At 39.1% G+C, this 23,006-nt stretch overlaps 1 protein-coding gene across 1 annotated transcript in view; it reads right to left on the reverse strand.

Annotated features, from left to right (window-relative positions):
- LOC134323075 (C-type lectin domain family 18 member A-like) overlaps nucleotides 1-23,006 on the reverse strand; it is a 41,328-nt gene that overhangs the window by 5,941 nt on the left and 12,381 nt on the right. The window contains exons 3-10 of the mRNA XM_063004494.1: nucleotides 14,684-14,775; nucleotides 7,395-7,625; nucleotides 7,130-7,227; nucleotides 6,731-6,852; nucleotides 4,626-4,733; nucleotides 3,711-3,803; nucleotides 562-668; nucleotides 314-443 (exon numbers count right to left, since the gene is read on the reverse strand). Of these exons, the coding sequence (XP_062860564.1) occupies nucleotides 314-443; nucleotides 562-668; nucleotides 3,711-3,803; nucleotides 4,626-4,733; nucleotides 6,731-6,852; nucleotides 7,130-7,227; nucleotides 7,395-7,625; nucleotides 14,684-14,775 (981 nt within the window). The remainder of the gene's footprint in view (nucleotides 1-313; nucleotides 444-561; nucleotides 669-3,710; nucleotides 3,804-4,625; nucleotides 4,734-6,730; nucleotides 6,853-7,129; nucleotides 7,228-7,394; nucleotides 7,626-14,683; nucleotides 14,776-23,006) is intronic.

Genomic DNA, 23,006 nt, shown 5'->3' on the forward strand with positions numbered 1-23,006 from the left:
GTGGTTGGCTGCTCAGCGTTCACAACCCTTCCCTTACAGTCTCATAATAACTCTTCATTCACTACAGTTGAAAGTGTAGGCTGTATTTGTAAATGCATTTTAAGAAAGGAAAGGACCCTTTTTAAACGTATAATTTTCTTTATTTAACTGATATAAAATATAGATCAGTAGCAATTTGCTCATCTATGCTTACATAACTCAAGTACTTAAATAATCAACTTCTGCTGCACACCACTGGTGTAAAATACAGTACAATGTGAAGTAAAATGGATAATCACAGGCTTTCGCAAAGTGCAGGATGAGGCATCCTCACCTATCCAGAAGTTGCGTGTCTCAAAGTCAGGGTCAGTGACCTCATTGGTGTTCTCCAGCTGGCCGAGATAAAAGGTCAAGATATCCTGGACCTTCTGATTGAGAACTTGGGCCAGAATGCCCCCTCTTTCCTGCCAGCACAACACACAACCAGGTCTATTTTCAGGCCTGATGTAAACTAACTGCACCGATATGTGCAAGTCACAGGAAAGCTGATGATAAGATTTATCTGCGTGAAATCTTCCTCACCTGACAGCGCAGCTTGGCTATGTAGTATGTCTCCGCTTCAGAGGACACCATAAAACACTTGCCATCAATCTGCAAGTCACAGCTGTGATGAGGAAAGCGTAGTTTCTCTGGAAACAGCAGCAAATAGGGGAATAAGAGAGCAGTTTTAAAAAACAAGGATTTATTTGTGATAATGCACTGCCAGCGACATTTGTCCAATTGATTTAGATGAGCTTTACATTTTGCAGTATTACAATATTGTAATCCTTTTTATTATAATGTGTATTAAAATTTATGGAAACAAAACCAATTCTAGCCACATCCACCTTGGTGTGATTCTTATGGCTTTCCAAATCTTTACCTGAAGCCATTTAACAGGCTTAGCTCTCACCTTTCAATATGGTCACTGGTTCTTGTATCTGACTCACTCATTTAATTTATCACTCTTTCAGCCTTCATAATTGTACTTGAGCATATGGTAGAAAGCCAACAGTAAACAGTAAACAGAAAACAGAAATTTTATATTTTACAGGCAAATGATATGAGGTAACCATAAGTGATATGTAAGTAGTTTAGATATTTAGTAACCACATGGTGCCACTCTTAGCTATGCTTTATAGCCAAAAGTCTGTAGACAGAACTGCTAACTACTGACTTAAGGTGTTTTAGTCATACCAATTTTTAGCAGTTATAAAATTATAAAACTTTATTTTATTTGATCTTGTTTAGGATGGTGGAAAGCAAGGTTCTACTGAGAACAACTTGGCAGGAATACCCTGGACAGGGCACTAGTTCATTGCCGGCTTTAACCACCCCAGACATGTGTTGGTGGACTGTAGTAACAGACCGCTGCTTTACCCAAGCACCAGAGTATAAAATTAATATATAAAAATTAGGGCTGTCAAACGATTAAAATTTTTAATCGCGATTAATCTCAGAATTTCATATAGTTAATCGCGATTAATCGCATTAAAAAAAATCTGTGTAAATGTTATAGAAAACAAGGATTTTTATGTGAAATGTTACAATTAAAATGGTGAACACATTTTATGCTAAATGTACTGATGTTAAAAACTGCTGGGACAAGAGAAAACTGTAAGGGAGTTTTATTCACTCACATACTAGGCAGTAAATGTCAGATTGTAGTTTAGAATTTCTCCATCAGCAAACACTGTAGATCAGCGGTGCTTTAGGTGGGATAAGGCGTAGTTATTGTAACAGACTTTTCTGTGGTTGTATTGTGACAATGGTTTGATGGCCGTTTCTACACGAAGTGAGTGTGTTTTGACCCTTTGGGGCTTCCATAGTGCATGGACTAACGTGCTTGACTCAGCTTTCCGGTATTTGGTACCTTAACAGAATAAGTTAATAAAAGTGTTCTGCTCCCGACAACTTGTGAATATAGCGTGTATTTATTTCTTTATAAGTGCATCACTACAACGCTCGGTTACATTATGTTAACAAACCGCAAATGAAAAACGGTGGCAAGTCCGACATTATGTCTCAACATTAACTAGAATTTGCGTTAACGGCACTATTATTTTTAATCGCGTTAAATTGAAATCGCGTTAATGCGTTATTATCGCGTTAACTTCGACAGCCCTAATAAAAATCAATTTCATGCTTCCAATGAGGCACAGTTTACAGAAAGACTCTTTTCTGTTTAAGCATGACTGCACCCCTGAGTTTAATAAAGACATGGTCTGACAGCTGGTATGGCATGGACGAACTCCAGTGGTCTATACAAAGCTCTAACCCCAGTATTTACATAATTTTAATAAATGGGTGTTAATGGGGAAATAAATCTTTAAACATGCTGTCACTGAAGCCTTGTATGTCTTCACTAAGCAATACCGGTTTCCAGATTTTTCACATTCAGACTTGTTACACTCATTTTTGGTCATTCTGTCATCCGTTCAAAGCAGAATGGAACAGAGTTACAGAAGTTATCATCCAATCAGCAAGTAGCGTAATGCAAACATTTGCACAGACAGATCAAGGTTCAACTAATGTTCAAATTAAAAATCTAAATCAAAAATTAAAAAATGAAAGGTCTAAGTAACTAAGTGACAGAGTCCTGGCTGTCGGTGTCATTCGAGCTAGTTATACAGGGTGGGCCATTTATATGGATACACCTAAATAAAATGGGAATGGTTGGTGATATTAACTTCCTGTTTGTGGCACATTAGTATATGGGAGGGGGGAAACTTTTCAAGATGGGTGGTGACCATGGCGGTCATTTTGAAGTCGGCCATTTTGGATCCAACTTTAGTTTTTTCAATGGGAAGAGGGTCATGTGACACATCAAACTTATTGAGAATTTCACAAGAAAATTAATGATGTGCTTGGTTTTAATGTAACTTTATTCTTTCATGAGTTATTTACAAGTTTCTGACCACTTATAAAATGTGTTCAAAGTGCTGCCCATTGTGTTGGATTGTCAATGCAACCCTCTTCTCCCACTCTTCACACACTGATAGCAACACCGCAGAAGAAATGCTAGCACAGGCTTCCAGTATCCGTAGTATCAGGTGCTGCACATCTCTTATTTTCACAGCATAGACAATTGCCGTCAGATGACCCCAAAGATAAAAGTCTAAGGGGGTCAGATCGGGAGACCTTGGGGGCCATTCAACTGGCCCACGACGACCAATCCACTTTCCAGGAAACTGTTCATCTAGGAATGCTCGGACCTGACACCCATAATGTGGTGGTGCACTATCTTAAGTGGTCAGAAACGTGTAAATAACTCATGAAAGAATAAAGTTACGTTAAAACCAAGCACACCCTTGTTTTTCTTGTGAAATTCTCAATAATTTTGATGTGTCACATGACCCTCTTCCCATTGAAAAAACTAAAGTTGGATCCAAAATGGCCGACTTCAAAATGGCCGCCATGGTCACCACCCATCTTGAAAAGTTTCCCCCCTCCCATATACTAATGTGCCACAAACAGGAAGTTAATATCACCAACCATTCCCATTTTATTTAGGTGTATCCATATAAATGGTTTTTGCCAGAAGGAAACGGTAAATAAAATTTCTCTAAAACAAATCTACATGTGGTTTAGACAAACTACGTACTTTTGTTTGTTATGTAGAGGACTTTATGTTGAAAGATAAAAGTGACAGATAAACAATGGCAAGTCTGACATAATGTTTATCCACTCACCTGCACACTCCGCTCCACCATAGCCAATATCACACAGACAGGAGCACTCTTCTTCTCTATAGCGTCCATGCACACACTGAACACTGCAGCGCACTGTAACATAACCACAGAACAGGGGTATTATTGCCCACAATAATAATAAAACTATCATTTTCAAAACTTGGAAGACACCAGCAAGCCTTCCTGGATATGTATCTACAAGCTTTGTACATCTGGATTTGGGTGGTTTATCACATCTAAAGCATTGAAAACTCAGATCTGATGCTAAGCATTTGTGAAGTGCCAATTAAAGGTCTCTTTACAAATACATGAAGTGAAATAAGTTTGAGCTTTGGCCACTTAAAGGCTGTTTTGGCTGTATGCTTTGGATCATTGTTGGGTTGAAAGGTGACATGTTGCCCCAGTCAAGTTTTTCTTCAAGAATGTTGCTGAATTCATCCATTCACCAATTCTTACCAGTTTCCCTGTCTCTGCCACTGAGAGGCACATGCACAGCATGATGTTGCCAACACTACGTCTTACTTTAGGGACTGTATTAGCCAAGTCGCATGCAGTACCTGTTTTTCACCAGACACAGTGCTTGCTGCTCTGAACAAAGTGTTCAGTTTTCTTCTCATCAGACCAGTGAATCTATTTTCTCATACTGAGAAACAGTCTTTTGTATGTATTTATTAAACACTAAGTGGGTTATCACATGCCTTTTACTCAACAGTGGTTTGTAACTTACTACTGCCATAAAGGCCTGATTTATGAAGTGCTGCAGAGATGGTTGTCTCTGCACAGGACTTTTGGAGAACTGATGGCTGTTTCCTTTTTGCCTTTCTGACCAAGGCCCTTTTTAGACAATTGCATTAAGGGTAAAGGTGATTTTGAAAAGTGATGTAAAGCACCAGTACAAAAAGGATGGACAATCACCCTGACAGAAGCGGCCAGTATATCCAGAATAACAGTGACACTGACATGAAGAAACGTTCAGCTGGCCATGCTGCCCACAGCTCATCCGGCATGGGTTTTGGGGCGTCTCTGAAAAAATGACAACACCATAAGTTACTGTAATTAGTTGCTTAAATTAATTGCCAATGTTGTTTATAATTGAAGATAATTTAAGGGGGCAACACTCAATTAAAACCTGCTCATTTGCTTTATCTCAAACAGAATAATGATTGCATAAATAGGCCAGTGTTCATGTTTAACTTTTAAACTTAGCAGTTAAACACAGCATTTCTTATTTAGAAAAAAAACAAGTTGAAAGCGCTTTATTTTTTAAAACCAACATCGCCACAAAAATGTGTCAGAAGTAACGTTTAAAAAGCTGCACTGTGCTTCCAGTCATGACTGAGCTTTTTATTATATGGGGTTTTTTTTTTTTCAAGGCATATTTATGGTACACTGACCTGCAGTAGATGTGAGGTTAACCTTACAGCATTTTAAGTAGACTGGCTCACATGAGACATATGGCAGGACTATCGTTTATTTACAGTAGACTAGCCAAAGGATTTTCCACAATTCCACAGAATCACCTATTTACCATTACTATGCATGCAGTTGAGTAAAAATACACATAAGTGATGTCTAAAAAAGTGTAGATCAAAATGTAATGAGATAACTGCAGTACAAACCTTCTATATACCAGACATAAACAAAAACAAGTCCACAACCTCACACCAATAATTGCTTGCTTAAAAGAGCACTTTCATAGAACCATATTAAAGAACAGATCTTCTTTTTCTCCAGTTTTGGTAGTATGAGATGCAGATATAACTTTATTTGTAAACATATTTTGAAGTAATCATAAGTCAAAAAGTATCACCAACTAAAATAAAGTCTCTTTTACAAGATAGACAAACTACTTAAAATGTACATGTCACACTTTTTAAGTTTCCCTATTTGTAGGGTCTTAGACAAAATTCAAGAAAAATTAAAAAAAATGGAGCCACCAAACATACTTAACTCTTTGCTGCTGACTTGCTATAAAATAAATTAAAGCAGAAATCCAAATGGCACCCCACCCAGTTACCCAATTACCTAATGGGGTGTGTTCAACGACAGCCTTGCTTTGACACAAAAATGTTCATTTGTCACTCCGTCATGCCATGCCATCACAGTTCATCAATTTCCAGTCAAGGTTCCTTGAGACCTTTCCCCAGTGCATGAACCAAGTTTCATCAACTGCTTTATCCTGGTCAAGGTCATGCCAGGTCCGGTTCCACTAGGAAACACTGGGAACAATGCAGGGATACTCTGGACAGGGCACCACACCATTGCAGGGCTTCAACCACCTATCTTACCCCCAAGCTCAGGTGTAGCCATGACATGCTTAGATGCCCTCAGGTCCTCTATTTGGCAACCTGCTCTTTCTCTAAAACCATGATACCGGGCTTGCTACGGTCCAGTTTTTAGCTGGCGTGGGATGCCAGAATACCTTTACCTTTGCATGGGAACCTGGTTATGAAACCGCTTCTGGAAGACTGAACTGCCCAGGAGCCGGCTTGATGTCCTTTGTCAAAGCAGACATATCAGTAAATCCATGTAGCTTAGTGGGGTTGGGGTGCCTATTGTGCATTTCTGTCACCAGCTTATCTTGGGGGTTTGTAATCGTTCCTCTTTTTCTGAGAACTGGGTTGTTGCAGATGGCTGGCGTGCTCTGTCATATTGTGACAACCAGTTCTCATTCTTTGCAATCCCTTTTCTATGAACTTTCTCTGTTGCAGGCTGCCAAAGTTTTTTGTGTCTTTCACTGGTATTTCATTTGGCCACTGAATTCATTTTACCTTACTCCTTTTTGTTTAAGTTTTTTTTGCAACAGTATTGTTCTACCTTGGTCAAGCATACTACACTTGGGTTCATTTTTAATTCTTGCAGTTGTGTGACCCACACCTTCACATTAGCACAGTAATAACTAAATTAAAAGCAGACGATTAATGTTAGCACAGCCACAACAGGAAAAAAATACTTACTAAAAATACCTGCAAATCTGAGCTGTTCATAAAGAAAGAAAATACAAATATAATGTCTCTCACCACACAAACCCCCAACGTGGTCCCAAAGACGCAAGCAACCAGACATTGACGATGTGCAGAGAGAGCAGTACAGTCCAGCTTTATAGGGCACCACCTGTCTGCCATTCACCTCCCAGTTTCCCCTGCACACATACAGTATATATATATATATATATATATATATTTAAATTAGTATATCATAATTTCTCTCAACACTTTCTCTTATCGATACTACTGCTTGTAGGAAACAATAAGTTAGCTTTCTGACTTACATAACCGTGCAATCTTGTTATAATTCATGGAGTGAAATCAGATTGTTGGATCAAGCTAAATATATCAAAAGACTGCAATTGCAACAGAACTAAAAAATATACAGCCACATAAAAAATAAACTCCACAAATAAAAGTAGACTCTCTTACCCAGGGTAGTACGCACAGACAAACATGTCCCAGTGCTTCACTCCAATCCTACAGACGTGCAGTGCACAGCCCACCTGACTGGACGTGGCCCACACAAGCTGGCTCAAAAAGGGTTTTGGGACAAATACATTCAGTCTTAGAAAAAGAACAGTTGCATAATTCATTAAAATCCCACAACATAAACATTCCTAGTTACTTGGACCACAACTGCAAATTTTAATAATAGCCACTGCTGTTTCTTTTAATAAGTGGTAAACATTTTTACCTGGGTGTAATGCTTGCAGGTGTGGTTGCCCTTGCACTGCCCATTTTGATAGATGTAGTTCTGGCCCTCTTGGAACCACAAGGTGATGATGTCAGCAAAGGAGACCACACCATGTGGAGACTGATGAATGTTCCACCCTGTGTGCTTCATGTCCTCTTCCAGCCCTACATTTTCCTTTGCGCAGGACTTTGCCTTTTCCCAAGCCAGTGTAGCTAACTTCACACTCCACTCCTAAATACGAACAATGTTATTAACCATTAGTAAACATTTAGCTGAAACAAATACCAGGAAAGTAGCACTCGGTGGTGTAGTGGTCTACTGCAGTAGCCCACCACTGCTGAGATCTGGGTTTGAATCTCAGTGGTGCGATTAGTCAGTTGGGCATTCAAACAGACATGATTGACTATGTCTGAGTGGGGTTGAGAGGGGGGGCCAAAGCCCCACGATAGATTGGTGCTCTGTCTAGAGTATTCCTGCCCTGCCAGTATTGTCCTGTGGAAACGGATCTGGCATAAGTGTCGTTATTTAAAATAATTTTACTTGTTACTACAAAATATCAGTGTTTTTTTTCAACTAATATGTAAGTTGTTTAGGCCAAATTCACAAGGTAATGTACAGCTTTAGTAGATTAGATGTTAATAAGTTGTACTTGTGTAGATGCCACCCACATATTCTCTCAAACTCCTGTGTCAATTTCATTAATAGGTCTGGCTGACATCCTGTGCCATGCCATCTTCTCTTGTTTTTTTTAACCTTTAGAAAAGAAGTCATAGCATGTGTATATCTGTAACACTAATCCACTTGACCTAGTTACTTCCTCTGACTCAAGAACAACATCATTGTGTCTGTGCGGACACCAGCATGATATGCCTGAGTATTCCTTTAGACACGGCTGTCAGTGCTGCAAAATCTATGAAATCAAAGTAGAGGGTAGTTTCCACAACCAGGTCCCATTTCAAAGATATAGTCTGGGAAGGTAAGGCGGAAAATATGGTCAGTGCTCACTAGCACAAATCAGTGGCCATTTAAGCCACCCTGTTGCCATTTACGCAACAGACATGAAACTTAGACACAGTCACTATAATTCTGTGATGCTACAAATGCACACTTTTTTACTAGTCTAACCACAGAAATGAGATGGTTTGCCAGAGATGGTTTGGCAAGATGGTAGTGGTAGCTCAGTATTTAAGGTACTGGACTAGTGATTAGAAGGTTGTCCACCACTGCCAAGTTGTCACAGTTGGGTTCCTAAGCAAGGAATTTAACGATGTAGTATTTAGTCACAATTGTATGTCGCTTTAAAAAGGGAAAGGGAGGCACACTGAAAAAGGGAGGCATTATATCTGCTTAAGTCAAATTGGTATATAATGTCCAAATAAATGAAATATATGAACAGTTATTGCCAAGAGTAATGTCCTTCCAGTCCAAAAAATATTCGGCAGTAGGTATATGGAGGTATGCATATTTAAAAAAAGCTAATTGTTTGTACTTAATACTCTACTGAGTGCATATACAGCATAGACTAATGGCCAACATTTTGTGAACACCATTCCCACTTATTGAGTTCAGGTGTTTTAGCCACACCGATTGCTAAAGTGTGTATAAAATTAATTATGTAACATTAATTATATTCATTTTGTGGCAACAGTTTGGGGAGGAGAAACTGTGCATGAGTTTGGTGTGGAGAAACTTCAATAGCTAGTACAGAGCACTAAAATAAGTCCTATAGAACAGTGGTCCTCAACCACCGGGCTGCGGACCAGTACCGGTCCGTGGGTCATTTATTACCGGGTCACACAGAAAGAATAAATAATTAGAAATCGCTACATCAGCAATTAAAACACTGCTTCCATTTCCAACACACAAGTGTTTATCATCTCATATCACCCCCAGGTGGAAGCAGCATCTCGTAGCAGCGAAAAAAGCTCATTTGTGAGCAGTATAGTTATTCTATTTTGAATCCCTCTCCCCCGCCGGTCAGTAAAATTTTATTTTATATGAAACCGGTCCGTGGTGCAAAAAAGGTTGCTATAGAACACCTTGAAATGAATGGGAACGTTGATCATGAGAAAGGCCTTCTTGTCAAGCATCATTGCTTGACTCTAAAAATGCTGTTTTTACTAAAGGGTCACACAGCCACAACTGACAAATTCTACATTCGTGTTCATGATTTTAAAACCGGATATCTAACAAGCTTATCTTCAGTTGCCCAGTTTAGCCATATGGTTTATTCACATGAATACACAAGGTTTATTCTTTTCACCACAAACCAGAACATACATGAACTTTAATAACAGCATTTGAAAGAAGAATTTAAGCTGTTCTGAGGCCAAAGTTCTCATTAGAGTCTTAAAATAAATGTGTTGTCATTAAGTTTTTGTTATTTTGTTCATTCTCTGTATGTAACTGCGGGGTGGCACGGTGGCACGGTGGCTAAGTGGGTAGCACTGTCGCCTCACAGCAAGAAGGTTCTGGGTTCGAACCCCAGGTGGGGTGGTCCGGGTCCTTTCTGTGTGGAGTTTGCATGTTCTCTCCGTGTCTGCGTGGGTTTACTACGGGTGCTCCGGTTTCCTCCCACAGTCCAAAAACATGCAAGTGAGGTGAATTGGCAATACAAAATTGTCCATGACTGTGTTCGATATAACCTTGAGAAGTGATGAAACTTGTGTAACGATTAACTACCATGTGTCTTTCATGAATGTAACCAAAGAGTGTAAAACATGACGTTAAAATCCTAATAAACAAACAAACAAACAAACTGTATGTAACTGCAGAGGGTAAAATATCAACAGTGAGACTGAGCAGTGGGTTTTTTTGGTTGAGTTTATTAGACCCCAATTTGCATGCTAAGCCCTTCTAAAATTAACATCTAATTTACTGTAGCAAGACTCTAGCGAATTATACAGACTGCACCTGGTCCTGCCGAACAAACTTAAACTGGTGGAAATTACAAAGCTGTCAACAACCTCAGGACGAAAAAGAAAACAAGTATATACAAGTATATAGGAATACATTTAAATAGAATATGTAAAGATTTTATATCATTGGACATTATGAGGGAAAGAAGAGGATTTGTGGATCGTCCATCATGTGTACTACCTTCATAAATAATACTCAAGTTTTCTCTGTGCAGAATGTGTCTGAATTGCACCTGATATTGAGGACAAAAAGCTTGGTACATCTAACCCTGTCTGTTAATTCAAATGCTCTTCACTCTCTAATAATCATAAGAGGGGTTAGGAGAAAAAGGACTATAATTTAAGAAATGATATGAAATTAGGAAATTTTATCTGTTTGAAAGGAGGGCTTAGAGCTTTAGTGCGAGACTCTAATCTCTTTACAGACACAATCAGGATGTGCATATGACTTCCTGTGCAAATCTTCATGAATGATAATCACAAAGCCGCTTCAGCCAAAAGCCTTTTTAAATTGATCACTAACGCACTTTAATATCCATTTTTAACTCCCCGGGAACTTACTTTAAGCAAATTATCTAACTTGCTAGAGACCTGAATATAAAACAGTGACTGATAATCACACTTCTTTCAGTCTTCATAAAAACAGCTATTCAAAACTGTAAACAATGTTTTTGTATGTACAGTGTATCACAAAAGTGAGTACACCCCTCACATTTCTGCAGATATTTAAGTATATCTTTTCATGGGACAACACTGACAAAATGACACTTTGACACAATGAAAAGTAGTCTGTGTGCAGCTTATATAACAGTGTAAATTTATTCTTCCCTCAAAATAACTCAATATACAGCCATTAATGTCTAAACCACCGGCAACAAAAGTGAGTACACCCCTAAGAGACTACACCCCTAAATGTCCAAATTGAGCACTGCTTGTCATTTTCCCTCCAAAATGTCATGTGATTTGTTAGTGTTACTAGGTCTCAGGTGTGCATAGGGAGCAGGTGTGTTCAATTTAGTAGTACAGCTCTCACACTCTCTCATACTGGTCACTGAAAGTTCCAACATGGCACCTCATGGCAAAGAACTCTCTGAGGATCTTAAAAGACGAATTGTTGCGCTACATGAAGATGGCCAAGGCTACAAGAAGATTGCCAACACCCTGAAACTGAGCTGCAGCACAGTGGCCAAGATCATCCAGCGTTTTAAAAGAGCAGGGTCCACTCAGAACAGACCTCGCGTTGGTCGTCCAAAGAAGCTGAGTGCACGTGCTCAGCGTCACATCCAACTGCTGTCTTTGAAAGATAGGCGCAGGAGTGCTGTCAGCATTGCTGCAGAGATTGAAAAGGTGGGGGGTCAGCCTGTCAGTGCTCAGACCATACGCCGCACACTACATCATATTGGTCTGCATGGCTGTCACCCCAGAAGGAAGCCTCTTCTGAAGTCTCTACACAAGAAAGCCCGCAAACAGTTTGCTGAAGACATGTCAACAAAGGACATGGATTACTGGAACCATGTCCTATGGTCTGATGAGACCAAGATTAATTTGTTTGGTTCAGATGGTCTCAAGCATGTGTGGCGGCAATCAGGTGAGGAGTACAAAGATAAGTGTGTCATGCCTACAGTCAAGCATGGTGGTGGGAATGCCATGGTCTGGGGCTGCATGAGTGCAGCAGGTGTTGGGGAGTTACATTTCATTGAGGGACACATGAACTCTAATATGTACTGTGAAATACTGAAGCAGAGCATGATCCCCTCCCTCCGGAAACTGGGTCGCAGGGCAGTGTTCCAGCATGATAATGACCCCAAACACACCTCTAAGACGACCACTGCTTTATTGAAGAGGCTGAGGGTAAAGGTGATGGACTGGCCAAGCATGTCTCCAGACCTAAACCCAATAGAACATCTTTGGGGCATCCTCAAGCGGAAGGTGGAGGAGTGCAAAGTCTCGAATATCCGCCAGCTCCGTGATGTCGTCATGGAGGAGTGGAAAAGCATTCCAGTGGCAACCTGTGAAGCTCTGGTAAACTCCATGCCCAGCAGAGTTAAGGCAGTTCTGGGAAATAATGGTGGCCACACAAAATATTGACACTTCAGGAACTTTCACTAAGGGGTGTACTCACTTTTGTTGCTGGTGGTTTAGACATTAATGGCTGTATATTGAGTTATTTTGAGGGAAGAATAAATTTACACTGTTATATAAGCTGCACACAGACTACTTTTCATTGTGTCAAAGTGTCATTTTGTCAGTGTTGTCCCATGAAAAGATATACTTAAATATCTGCAGAAATGTGAGGGGTGTACTCACTTTTGTGATACACTGTATAACTGTCTATTCCTTCAAAATCTACACATCATGCAACTCAATAATTCTGTACACCAAGTGCTTTTTGAACACCTTATTTTAAATTCACAAGCATCATTATAAAGTTCATCCCCCTGCTGCCAAACCAATCTTCACACTGTTAATCTGACGTTCCATTAGATCAGATTTTAAACATTAGGGATTTCTTTAAAATCAGCCACAAGAACATTAATAAGTTCAGGCACTGACATCAGGTGATAATGTCTGCGTTGTGTTTAATGATCACAAATGTGCTGGATGAGGTGGAATGATGTCGCAGTGGGTAGTGCTGTTGCCTTACAGCAAGAAGGGCCTGGGTTCAATTCCCCAGCGGAAAGCTAGGGTCCTTTCTGTGTGGATTTTGCATGTTCTCTCTGTGTCTGTGTGAGTTTTTTTGCAGTGATTGTGTTTGTATGTGTGTGTCTGCCCTGTGATGGACTGGCAACCAGTCCGGGGTGTTTCCTGTATTGTATTGACCTTGTTTTTTTCTGAAACACAATAATGATGATGTGGCGTTTGAATGGCTCAATGGTCTAATGTGTTAGCCCATCAGATCCTAGTTAGTATCTCAGCTGTGTTATCGACTGACTGTCTGTAGGGGGAAAGGACAATGGTCAAGCAGGGATTCCTCATAGCTGCTGCAATTATGCCCTTTGCTGGCCAGTTGAGGCGCCTGCATAAAGGGGTTATTGATCATGAATGGCAGTGCGAGACTATCGTCTTTAAGACCCCATATCTAGTAGGTTTTTCAGCAGTCTATGGCAGTCTGTGTGTTACAGGGGATGCGTGACAGTCTATGGCATCCACTTACTTACCTGTTAGCAATTGATGTGAAAGAAATAGCCAAAGTCACTAGGTATTGTTTTTAAAAAAAAATCAGGCTGATTTAACACAACCAATGGTGGACCTGTACTAGGCACACAAGCCTCCCACATAAGAAACTAAATATTGGACAACATTTGGCTCATACACTGCACAATGGTGGTTGGTATTTTGTCTGGCAAGCTTTTAGAGCCTGCAGGCTACCTGGTAATGGACTACACGGTCATTGGGATTAGCACCTTGACTTGTATTTGCACAAAGCTGTGCTTGTGATACCACTGCACCTGTGTCCGATAAGACACACTGTGATTGAGCTATCACTGTTTCAACATAGGATCTTCTTCGGGAAAAAGACACTTTCTAATTGGATTAACTGCATTTTGAAACAGGATCTCTGCCAACTGGCTTCAGAGGCACATTCCACATGCCTAATATGTGTTTTTAAAACTCTCTGTGTCTCTCTGGAGGAAGCACAGGACAACAGCAGTGAAGATTAGTGTTCAAGGTCAGTAGGTTCTGTCTGCTTGAGCTGCTTCAAAAGAGCATTCCATAATAAAGCACATTCTACGCTGAATGACTTTGGCACGTTTCTTATGGTGTTGACACCCACCATGCTGACATGTTTATAAGCTCATTGCCCTAATAGTGCGATCTGGCTTCAGTCCAAAAATATAGGTGGAAGGATCCTGGGAAAACTAAAGAGGAATATTTCTGGTCGAGTCTCAGCTTTACTGTGACCTTGATAATGGAAGTAAGTCCATACATCACAGACTATTTAGAGGAGCTGACAGTGATACTTGTAATTGTACAATATAGGGAGAACATAAAAAAACACTAGTGCAAGTACTGTTTCTCTGGAGCACTGTGAACACTTGCAACAACCATGATGTAGCACTTACAACTTTTATTTGTACACGACAGGGGATCTCAACCTGCTGCCTGTAAGCCATTTGTAGCTGCTACTGCAAGTGCGGGGCTAATGATGATGGTTTAAAAAAGGCAATACTCATGCCACTTTAAATTTAAACAACTATGATAACCTTCCCTGTCTGGTCTGATTCTGTTTCTATATGTATAACGTCATGTTGGAAGGAGAAAAATACACCTCTTATTCAGTGGTAGACCTTAGTTTAAGCAGTATGGGTGATGAACCAAGCTAGTATGCCAGTATGTAAACAGACCCTCAGAGAACTAAAACAAACTTACCATTTTCTGCATGTTTGCTGCCATGGGGTTGACCTGACTGCGCAGTCGGTTGTGTTGTGCAACAATTTGAAAATGGTCCTTTGCACCAAGTCCTGAAATAAAAAAAAAACATAATATGCCCCATAATTATTTCACCCGCCCCTCCATGACAAATGAAATAATAATCTAAATAAAAGTTTGCAGTCAAAAGTTTTCCTCAAGGGCTGTTGAGATAAATACATTAGCGGCATTTGTTAGAGGCCTTTATCCTAAGCGACTTACAGTTATGACCGAATACCCAGCCAGCAATTGAGGTTTAGGGCCTTGCTCAGGGGCCCAACAGTGCCAACCTGGCAGTAGTGGGATTGAATAACTGTTCTAAGTAGAAATGTTTTCCCATTCATCAACATACTGAAAGCCCAAAAATATATCAGGCGCTACTAACCTTTTTTATTAAACACTTAAATATATAATAATAATATATACTAAGTTTAGTATTGTAAAGGTTATTAATGTATATTTGATTACATTTTGTTGTTAGGCAAAACAAATTTATGTATAACAAGAAAATATTGATATATGTAATAGAGCTTTCAATGTCATCAGATCTTTATTGCTACAGTATGTACAAAATGTATCTATTTTTAATATCATATTAAAGTCACAGTAATGTAAAATTCTGAGGGCTGTTTTTTAATCAAACTGCAAAAAATAAATCACTTTTAATCGAATTTAGTCTGAATATTTGATGTATAGACGCATGGTTCGAAAAAAACAAACTGCAAAGTAAACTTCTGTCAGCAACAACACGTGTAAAGCACTATATGAAGCGGAACAAAACCAAACATTCATCTTTAGACTGTAGCATTCTTTATGAAAGATATAGGGGCAGTGCTAAATTATTTAACTTTATGGAAGAGAACATATGCAATACAAAACATGCAACCCTCAATCAGAAAAGGTTGGGACATTATGTAAAATGCAAATAAAGAAAGTATGAATCCAAAATATTTCATGTGTTGTCTGGTCAACTTCATGTCATTTGTTAATATACATCAATTTCTGCATTTCAGGCCTGCAACACATTCCAAAACATGTTCGGACAGTAAAGCATTTACTTTGTAATGTTGTCATTCCTTCTCACAACTTTTAAAAGACATTTTGGCACTGAGGATACCAGGTGTTTCAGGGGTTATTCTGTCTCATTATTCCTGCAAACATGTCTTAAGGTGTGCAACAGTTCAAGGTTGTTGCTGTCCTATTTTTCGTTTTAAAAATTCTCCACACATTCTCTATTGGGGACAGGTCAGGACTGCAGGCAGGCCAGTCCAGTACCTGCACACTCTTCTTCCATAGCCATGCCTTTGTAGTTTGTGTAAGTGTAAATTACCTTTGCCAAGGGCACTGACACGACCCTATACTGTGACACACCCTGGTATTTGTATTTGTTGCTGAAATAGTCTGGATGGTCCTTTTCATCTTTGGTCAGGAGCACAAGGCATCCATTTCTTCCTAACGAGATCTAGAATACACCTCTGTTTTACCTTTATTTTCTTCTAACAGGGTATTTAGCAGATTTGTGTCTAGTACTAAAGTATGAAAATGTTCACTGAGGTAAAGGGCAGTGGTAGCTCACATGTTAAGGTACAGGACTAGTAATCAGAAGGTCGCTGGTTCAAGCCCCACATCTGCCAGCTTGCCACTGTTGGGCCCTTGAGCAAGGCCCTTAACCCTCAATTGCTTGCAGTGTGTATACTCTGAATTGTAAGTCGTTTTGGATAAAGGCGTCTGCTAAAAGTAAACAAAGCATTTAGTCTCTGGATAAAAACGTCTGCCATATACTGTAAATGTTAATAATAATGTATTTAATTAAATATATTTTTGTCTTTAATAACTGATACTGTCAGTGTTTTATTTACAAATGCAGTTCAATGTATACATTTAGTACGTGTAATGTAAATTTCGTCGTGTAACTTACCAGTCACAGGTGAATCAGGGCTGCCTTTTTTCCCACCGAGCGTCCGACTCTCACAAGTGTTTAATAACGAAAAAATAAAGAAATTAAACGACACCAAACGACGGGGGTTCCATTTAAAAGGTCCCATGGCTGTGAATAAGTGGTATAAAGTGTTAATATTAGTTGTATTTGTTGTACAGTGGCTGTTTTCCTCAGCAGACTTTCCTCTTCACTCCCCAAACTTTTTACTGAGCGCCTTTATCCCCCGCGCGCTTCTCCATCCTGATGACGGAACGATAGCGCGCGCTCACCCACACTGCCTGTTCAAATGCATACTTGTACAGTGGGGGAAATAAGTATTTGATCCCCTGCTGATTTTGTAAGTTTACCCCCTTACAAAGACTTGAACAGTCTATAATTTTTATGGAAGGTTTATTTTAACAGAGAGAGACAGAATATCAACAAAAAATCCAGAAAAAAAACATTAAATAAAAGTTATAAATTAATTTGTATTTAATTAAGGGAAATAAGAATTTGATCCCCTACCAACCCAGCAAGAATTCTGACCCCCACAGACCGGTTATGTGCACATGAGGCACACAAATTAGTCCTGTCCCTGTATAAAAGACTCCTGTCACAGAATCAGTTTCTTCCGTTCAAATCACTTGACCACCATGGGCAAGACCAAAGAGCTATCAAAGGACGTCAGGGACAAGATTGTAGACCTGCACAAGGCTGGAATGGGCTACAAGACCATCAGCAAGAAGCTTGGTGAGAAAGAGACCACTGTTGGCACGATCATTCGAAAATGGAAGAAATAGAAGATCACAGTCAATCACCCTCACTCTGGAGCTCCATGCAAGATCTCACCTCGTGGGGTAAGAATGATTCTGAGAAAGGTGAGGTTAGTCCAGAATTACACGGGAGGAGCTTGTCAATGATCTCAAGGGAGCTGGGAGCAGAGAAATGCTGGATATGACCCCAAGAACACCATCCCCACCGGGCATTTCTTTGCCTCCAAACACGGCGAGTGGAGTTGATGCCAAAGAGCTCAATTTTGGTCTCATCTGACCATATCACATTCTCCCAAGCTTTCTCTGAATCATTCAGGTGTTCATTGGCAAACTTCAGACGGGCCTGTACATGAGCCTTCTTGAGCAAAGGGACTTTGCGGGCACTGCAGGATCTCAATCCATTACGGCGAAGTGTGTTACTAATGGTTTTCTTGGTGACTGTGCTCCCAGCTCCCTTGAGATCATTGACAAGCTCCTCCCATGTAATTCTGGACTGACCTCACCTTTCTCAGAATCATTCTTACCCCACCAGGTGAGATCTTGCATGGAGCTCCAGAGTGAGGGTGATTGACTGTGATCTTGTATTTCTTCCATTTTCGAATTATCGCACCAACAGTGGTCTCTTTCTCACCAAGCTTCTTGCTGATGGTCTTGTAGCCCATTCCAGCCTTGTGCAGGTCTACAATCTTGTCCCTGACGTCCTTTGATAGCTCTTTGGTCTTGCCCATGGTGGTCGAGAGATTTGAATGGAAGAAACTGATTCTGTGACAGGAGTCTTTTATACAGGGACAGGACTAATTTGTGTGCCTCATGGGCACATAACCGGTCAGAATTCTTGCTGGTTGGTAGGGGATCAAATACTTATTTCCCTTAATTAAATACAAATTAATTTATAACTTTTATTTAATGTTTTTTTTCTGGATTTTTTGTTAAAATCTCTGTTAAAATAAACCTTCCATAAAAATTATAGACTGTTCAAGTCTTTGTAAGGGGGTAAACTTACAAAATCAGCACGGGATCAAATACTTATTTCCCCCACTGTATACTGTGTACTTCGATAGAATATATAGTATTCTACACTATACAAACAAAAGTATGTGGACACCAGTGCTTATTATTGAGTTCAAGTGTTTCATTTACATTTACATTAATGCATTTAGCAGACACTCTTATTTGTTACTTAATACAATGCAAGCAATTGATGGTTAAGGACCAGGCTCAGGGGAACTTAGTGGTGGTGGGGCTTAAACCAGCAACCTTCTAGTCCAGTATCTTATCCAAAATCAATTGCATACATTTCGTTTTATGTTTTAGCATGACTGCTTTCCAGTCCATATGGACACTTTTTGATTACTTTGGTCTACAGCAGGGGTGGGCAATTAAATTTTCCAAGGGGCCACATAAGAAACTGGGACTGTTGTGGAGGGCCAGACCAATAAGGTGAACTTAATTCTGCTCAATATTAATTTTATCTCTTTATAAAAAGCAGTAAATTGTACAGTTCTGATGATCTGTTACTGTTTAGATGTTACAATCAGAAGAAGTAGGCAGAGTAAAAACATCATTTCACTATTTAATCAACTAATTTTTCAAGAACAAAATGTGCAGGTTTTTAAACTTTACACTATTTTGATTGGAGTCTAATTACCCCATTTGCTGTTTTTCAGTCCTTTGTTATTGTTGGATATTATTTTTAAAATCACAAAGCTGGTCTTGACTGCTTCAGTTCTGTTTGTGTTAAACTTTATAAAAAAGTCCTTGTTGCTTTTGCAATGCCCAGGTCTGGTCTAGAGGAACCTCAGTGGGCCTGCATAGAGCACTGATCTCAAGCCAATTAAACTCCTTTAAGATAAAATGAAAGGCCAACGAGATCCAGACCTTCTGGTCCAGTATTAAGTGTATGAATTCACAAATGCCTGTTGGACTAATTGCATAAATTTGCACAGGCACACTCTAAAGTCTTTTATGAAAAGGTGGATGCTGTAAAATGGAACGTTAATAATGGCACGTTAATAATGGCTTTATCCTGATTATGAGTTTTGGGTCTAAAGTCCAGCCAGAAACAGGCACCAATCTATCTCACCCACTTAAATTCAGTGACAAATTATGTATAACAACCAGTCCAGCTATTTTATGTTTTGGGCAGGAAGGAGGAAACAATTTTTAAGCAAATTGTGGACAAAGGAAGAACTGAACTGACCTTTTATATATAAAACTTTTAAACTGAACTTAACACTCAACTTTAATTCTGATCAGGGTTGTGTTTGGTTTGAAGCCCACACAGAAACACAAGGTGCAAAGCCCAGACTGGGCACCAATATATCTCAACTAAACTATTGAAAGACAATTTACAATATTGTCCAACTACTTTCATGATTATAGGAAGTAAAATAATAATAATAATAAAAAAAAATAAATAAATAAAAGTAAGAGGTCGCTCAGGTGGCGCAGCGGTAAAGTACGCTAGCTCACCAGAGTTGGGGTTTCGAATACATCGTATCGAATCTCAGCTCTGCCTTTCCGACTAGGCTGGGCGGCAGTATGAACAACGATTGGCTGTTGTTCAGGGTTAGAGGGTAAAAAAGTCCGATCATAGGTCCTCATAACTGGTGCGACTGCGGCCCCTGCACATGGCTGAGGAATAATGCTGATGGGGGTGTGGCCCTCCATACACAGTGCCCGTCAAGTGTATGAACTCGACTCGTGCAGGTGAAAAATGCACTATCTGTACTGATTGTACGTACCGGAGGGGGCGCATGTCCATTGAGAGGCGTCCTCAGTCAGCAGTGAAGGGTACCAGTATGGAGGACGCATTCAGGGTAATTGGACATGACTACACTGGGGGATAAAAATTGGGGAAAAAGAGGGGAAAATATATAATAATAATAATAATAATAATAATAATAATAATAATAATAATAATAATAATAATAATAATAATAATAAAAAGTAAGAAAATCTGTGTGGGTATGAAGAGAACGTGTCAAACTCTTTACAGACAGTAACAGAATACAAGGAAAGTGGATTGGTTCAGATATGAGAGTAAATGTGTCAGTGTGTGTTGCTCTACAATGGATTGGTGCCCTGTCTATGATGTATTCTCATCTAGCAAATGTTTGCTAGGGCACTACAACCTTGATCAGGATTATGTGGTTGGTATAACATTAATATCTAAACGAATTCACTATAAGACTGGCTGACATGGTATATCAAAGGGTTTTGGCAGCCTATCAAAAAATATTTTCTTTTACAATATATTATGTCTTTTATACTTAATTCCCAATGCAGTATTTTTTATTTGTTTTCACAAGATTAATCTTAATTTAGAATGTAAATGTTAGGCAAATTATTATTTAGACTTTTCTAGAAGGAAAGGCTTTTAGAAGACAAAATCGGTGGAGAAATTCTCTTTTGTCAAATTAAAAGTTTCCTAAACAGAAAACTACAGATGCTAAAAATGGGTGTAGGTATGGCACTACACTCTATAGCCTGTAATCAGCATTCAGAACCTGAATTCTGTAAACAATGCATATGCTACCTAGTAATTTCAAACAAGTTTAAAGCTCTATTGTAGGGGTATCAAACTCTACTGCTCTATTGAAGTGGTGCTATTTGATGTGGACTTAAAGGGTCATTAACTTGAATGTTAATTCAATATAAATGTATACATGGCCAAAATGTGTGGACACATTCAAAAATTATTCATAGCAGGGAAGACAGAACAGATTGATAGTAGAACGGAGAGCTGATTTTTTTTAAATGTTGCATGCCACTCCTAGTGTTTTGTCCTTTTCACAGATTTTATTGTCAGTTCCCAAAATAGTCTGAAAAAAGAGCAGTAATCTGACAGATATCACTCTATAGCACAGGATAAATTGTAAATGAATACTTTAATAGATAAATGTTTACAGAAAAAAATCTATTTTAACTGAAATCTTTATGTAAGGCCATAGTGTTTTTTTTTTTAGATTTGAAAGATGTAAAATTGTTATAGAATGAAAACACCACACTAACTTTTACTGTTCTGGCAGAGATGCTTTAGTCACTATGACTAAATTATTTACTATGACTGTAGAATTACAATCCTTATGGTAATGTGTATCTAGTTGTTTAACCTACATCAAGGTTGTAATCACAATATATATTGGGGGGAAGGGGGGTATGCCCCCCATATACTGATGTAGAAATGATAAATAATCATATCAACATATCCAATTTAATAGCTGTGAGTATTGTTTATATTTATATATTTTTTATTTTATTAGGATTTTAACATCATTTTTACAAACTTTGGTTACACTCATGACAGGACAGGTAGTTACTGGTTACACAAGATTCATCAGTTCCAGTTTTAATGCCAAACACAGTCATGGACAATTTTGTATCTCCAAATCACCTCAATTGCATGTCTTTGGACTGTGGTAAAAAACCAGAGCTCCTGGAGGAAACCCAGACACAGGGAGAACATGCAGACTCCACACACTTGGGAATCGAACACAGGACCTTCTTGCTGTGAGGCGACAGTGCTACCCACCGAGCCACTGTGCTGTCCCTGTCCGTAATGTTAGGATCCTCAGTGTTCCCATCATTGGTTAATATGACAGGAATTTTTTGGACTGGCAGGAACCCCAGGTGGTAGATTTGGTACCCCATGTCTATGGAATGTGAACACCAGCAGTCCTTATTACCAAGTTCAGGTGTTTCAGACACATTCATTACCACCCCATTAAACGCCTTTTGGAAAAATTGAAACTTCAACTGCAAGCCAGACCTTGTTGTCCAACATCATGTCCTGGCTACAAAAATGTCTTTTAACTGAATGGGCACAGATTTACCCATACACTATCCAAAAACTTGTGGAAGCCTTCACAGTACAGTGAGGACTGTTAAAGCTGCAAAGAGTTCAACTTCATAATATGCCCATTGTTTTAGAATAAAAAGTCCAACAAGCTTGTGGTAAAGTATACACATACTTTTGGCCATATATTTTGTTAATAAATCAGAGTTGCCAGTCAAATCCTATCAACACCACCTGTTTTGTCACCATGCTCCCCCTGGCAGCTTTAAAACCAAGTAAATACTTTTCAATTATACGTCTATTTGGCTGTTATAGTATGAGTCTAATTCCAGTAGGGTTGTTTCTCCTAGTGTCTGGAAGTAATGAGAATCCATAAATGTATTCATTCAATCACTCTAAAGCCAGTGATTTATCAGAATTTATGGTGAATCTATCACAGAGAACGAATCACTTACTCACTCACATATTCAGACAACACTTCCTGCTGTGCCAGTATAAAAGTGCCTAAAAGCTTAATAACAAGGTCAAATCTATTTTTTGTTAAGTGTAATTGGCTTTCAAAGCAACAAAAAATTGCCATATCAGATGTATCATTTGTTACTGTTATTTTAATCTTTAATTTATTATTTAAATCATTTATTAATCTACAGTGGGGTCAAAAAGTATTTAGTCAGCCACTGATTGTGCAGGTTCTCCTGCTTAGAAAGATGAGAGAGGTCTGTAATTTTCATCATAGGTACACTTCAACTATGAGAGACAAAATGAGAAGAAAAAAAATCCAGGAAATCACATTGT

The sequence above is a fragment of the Trichomycterus rosablanca genome, chromosome 11, assembly GCF_030014385.1.
Source record: "Trichomycterus rosablanca isolate fTriRos1 chromosome 11, fTriRos1.hap1, whole genome shotgun sequence".
Taxonomy (NCBI): Eukaryota; Metazoa; Chordata; class Actinopteri; order Siluriformes; family Trichomycteridae; genus Trichomycterus; species Trichomycterus rosablanca.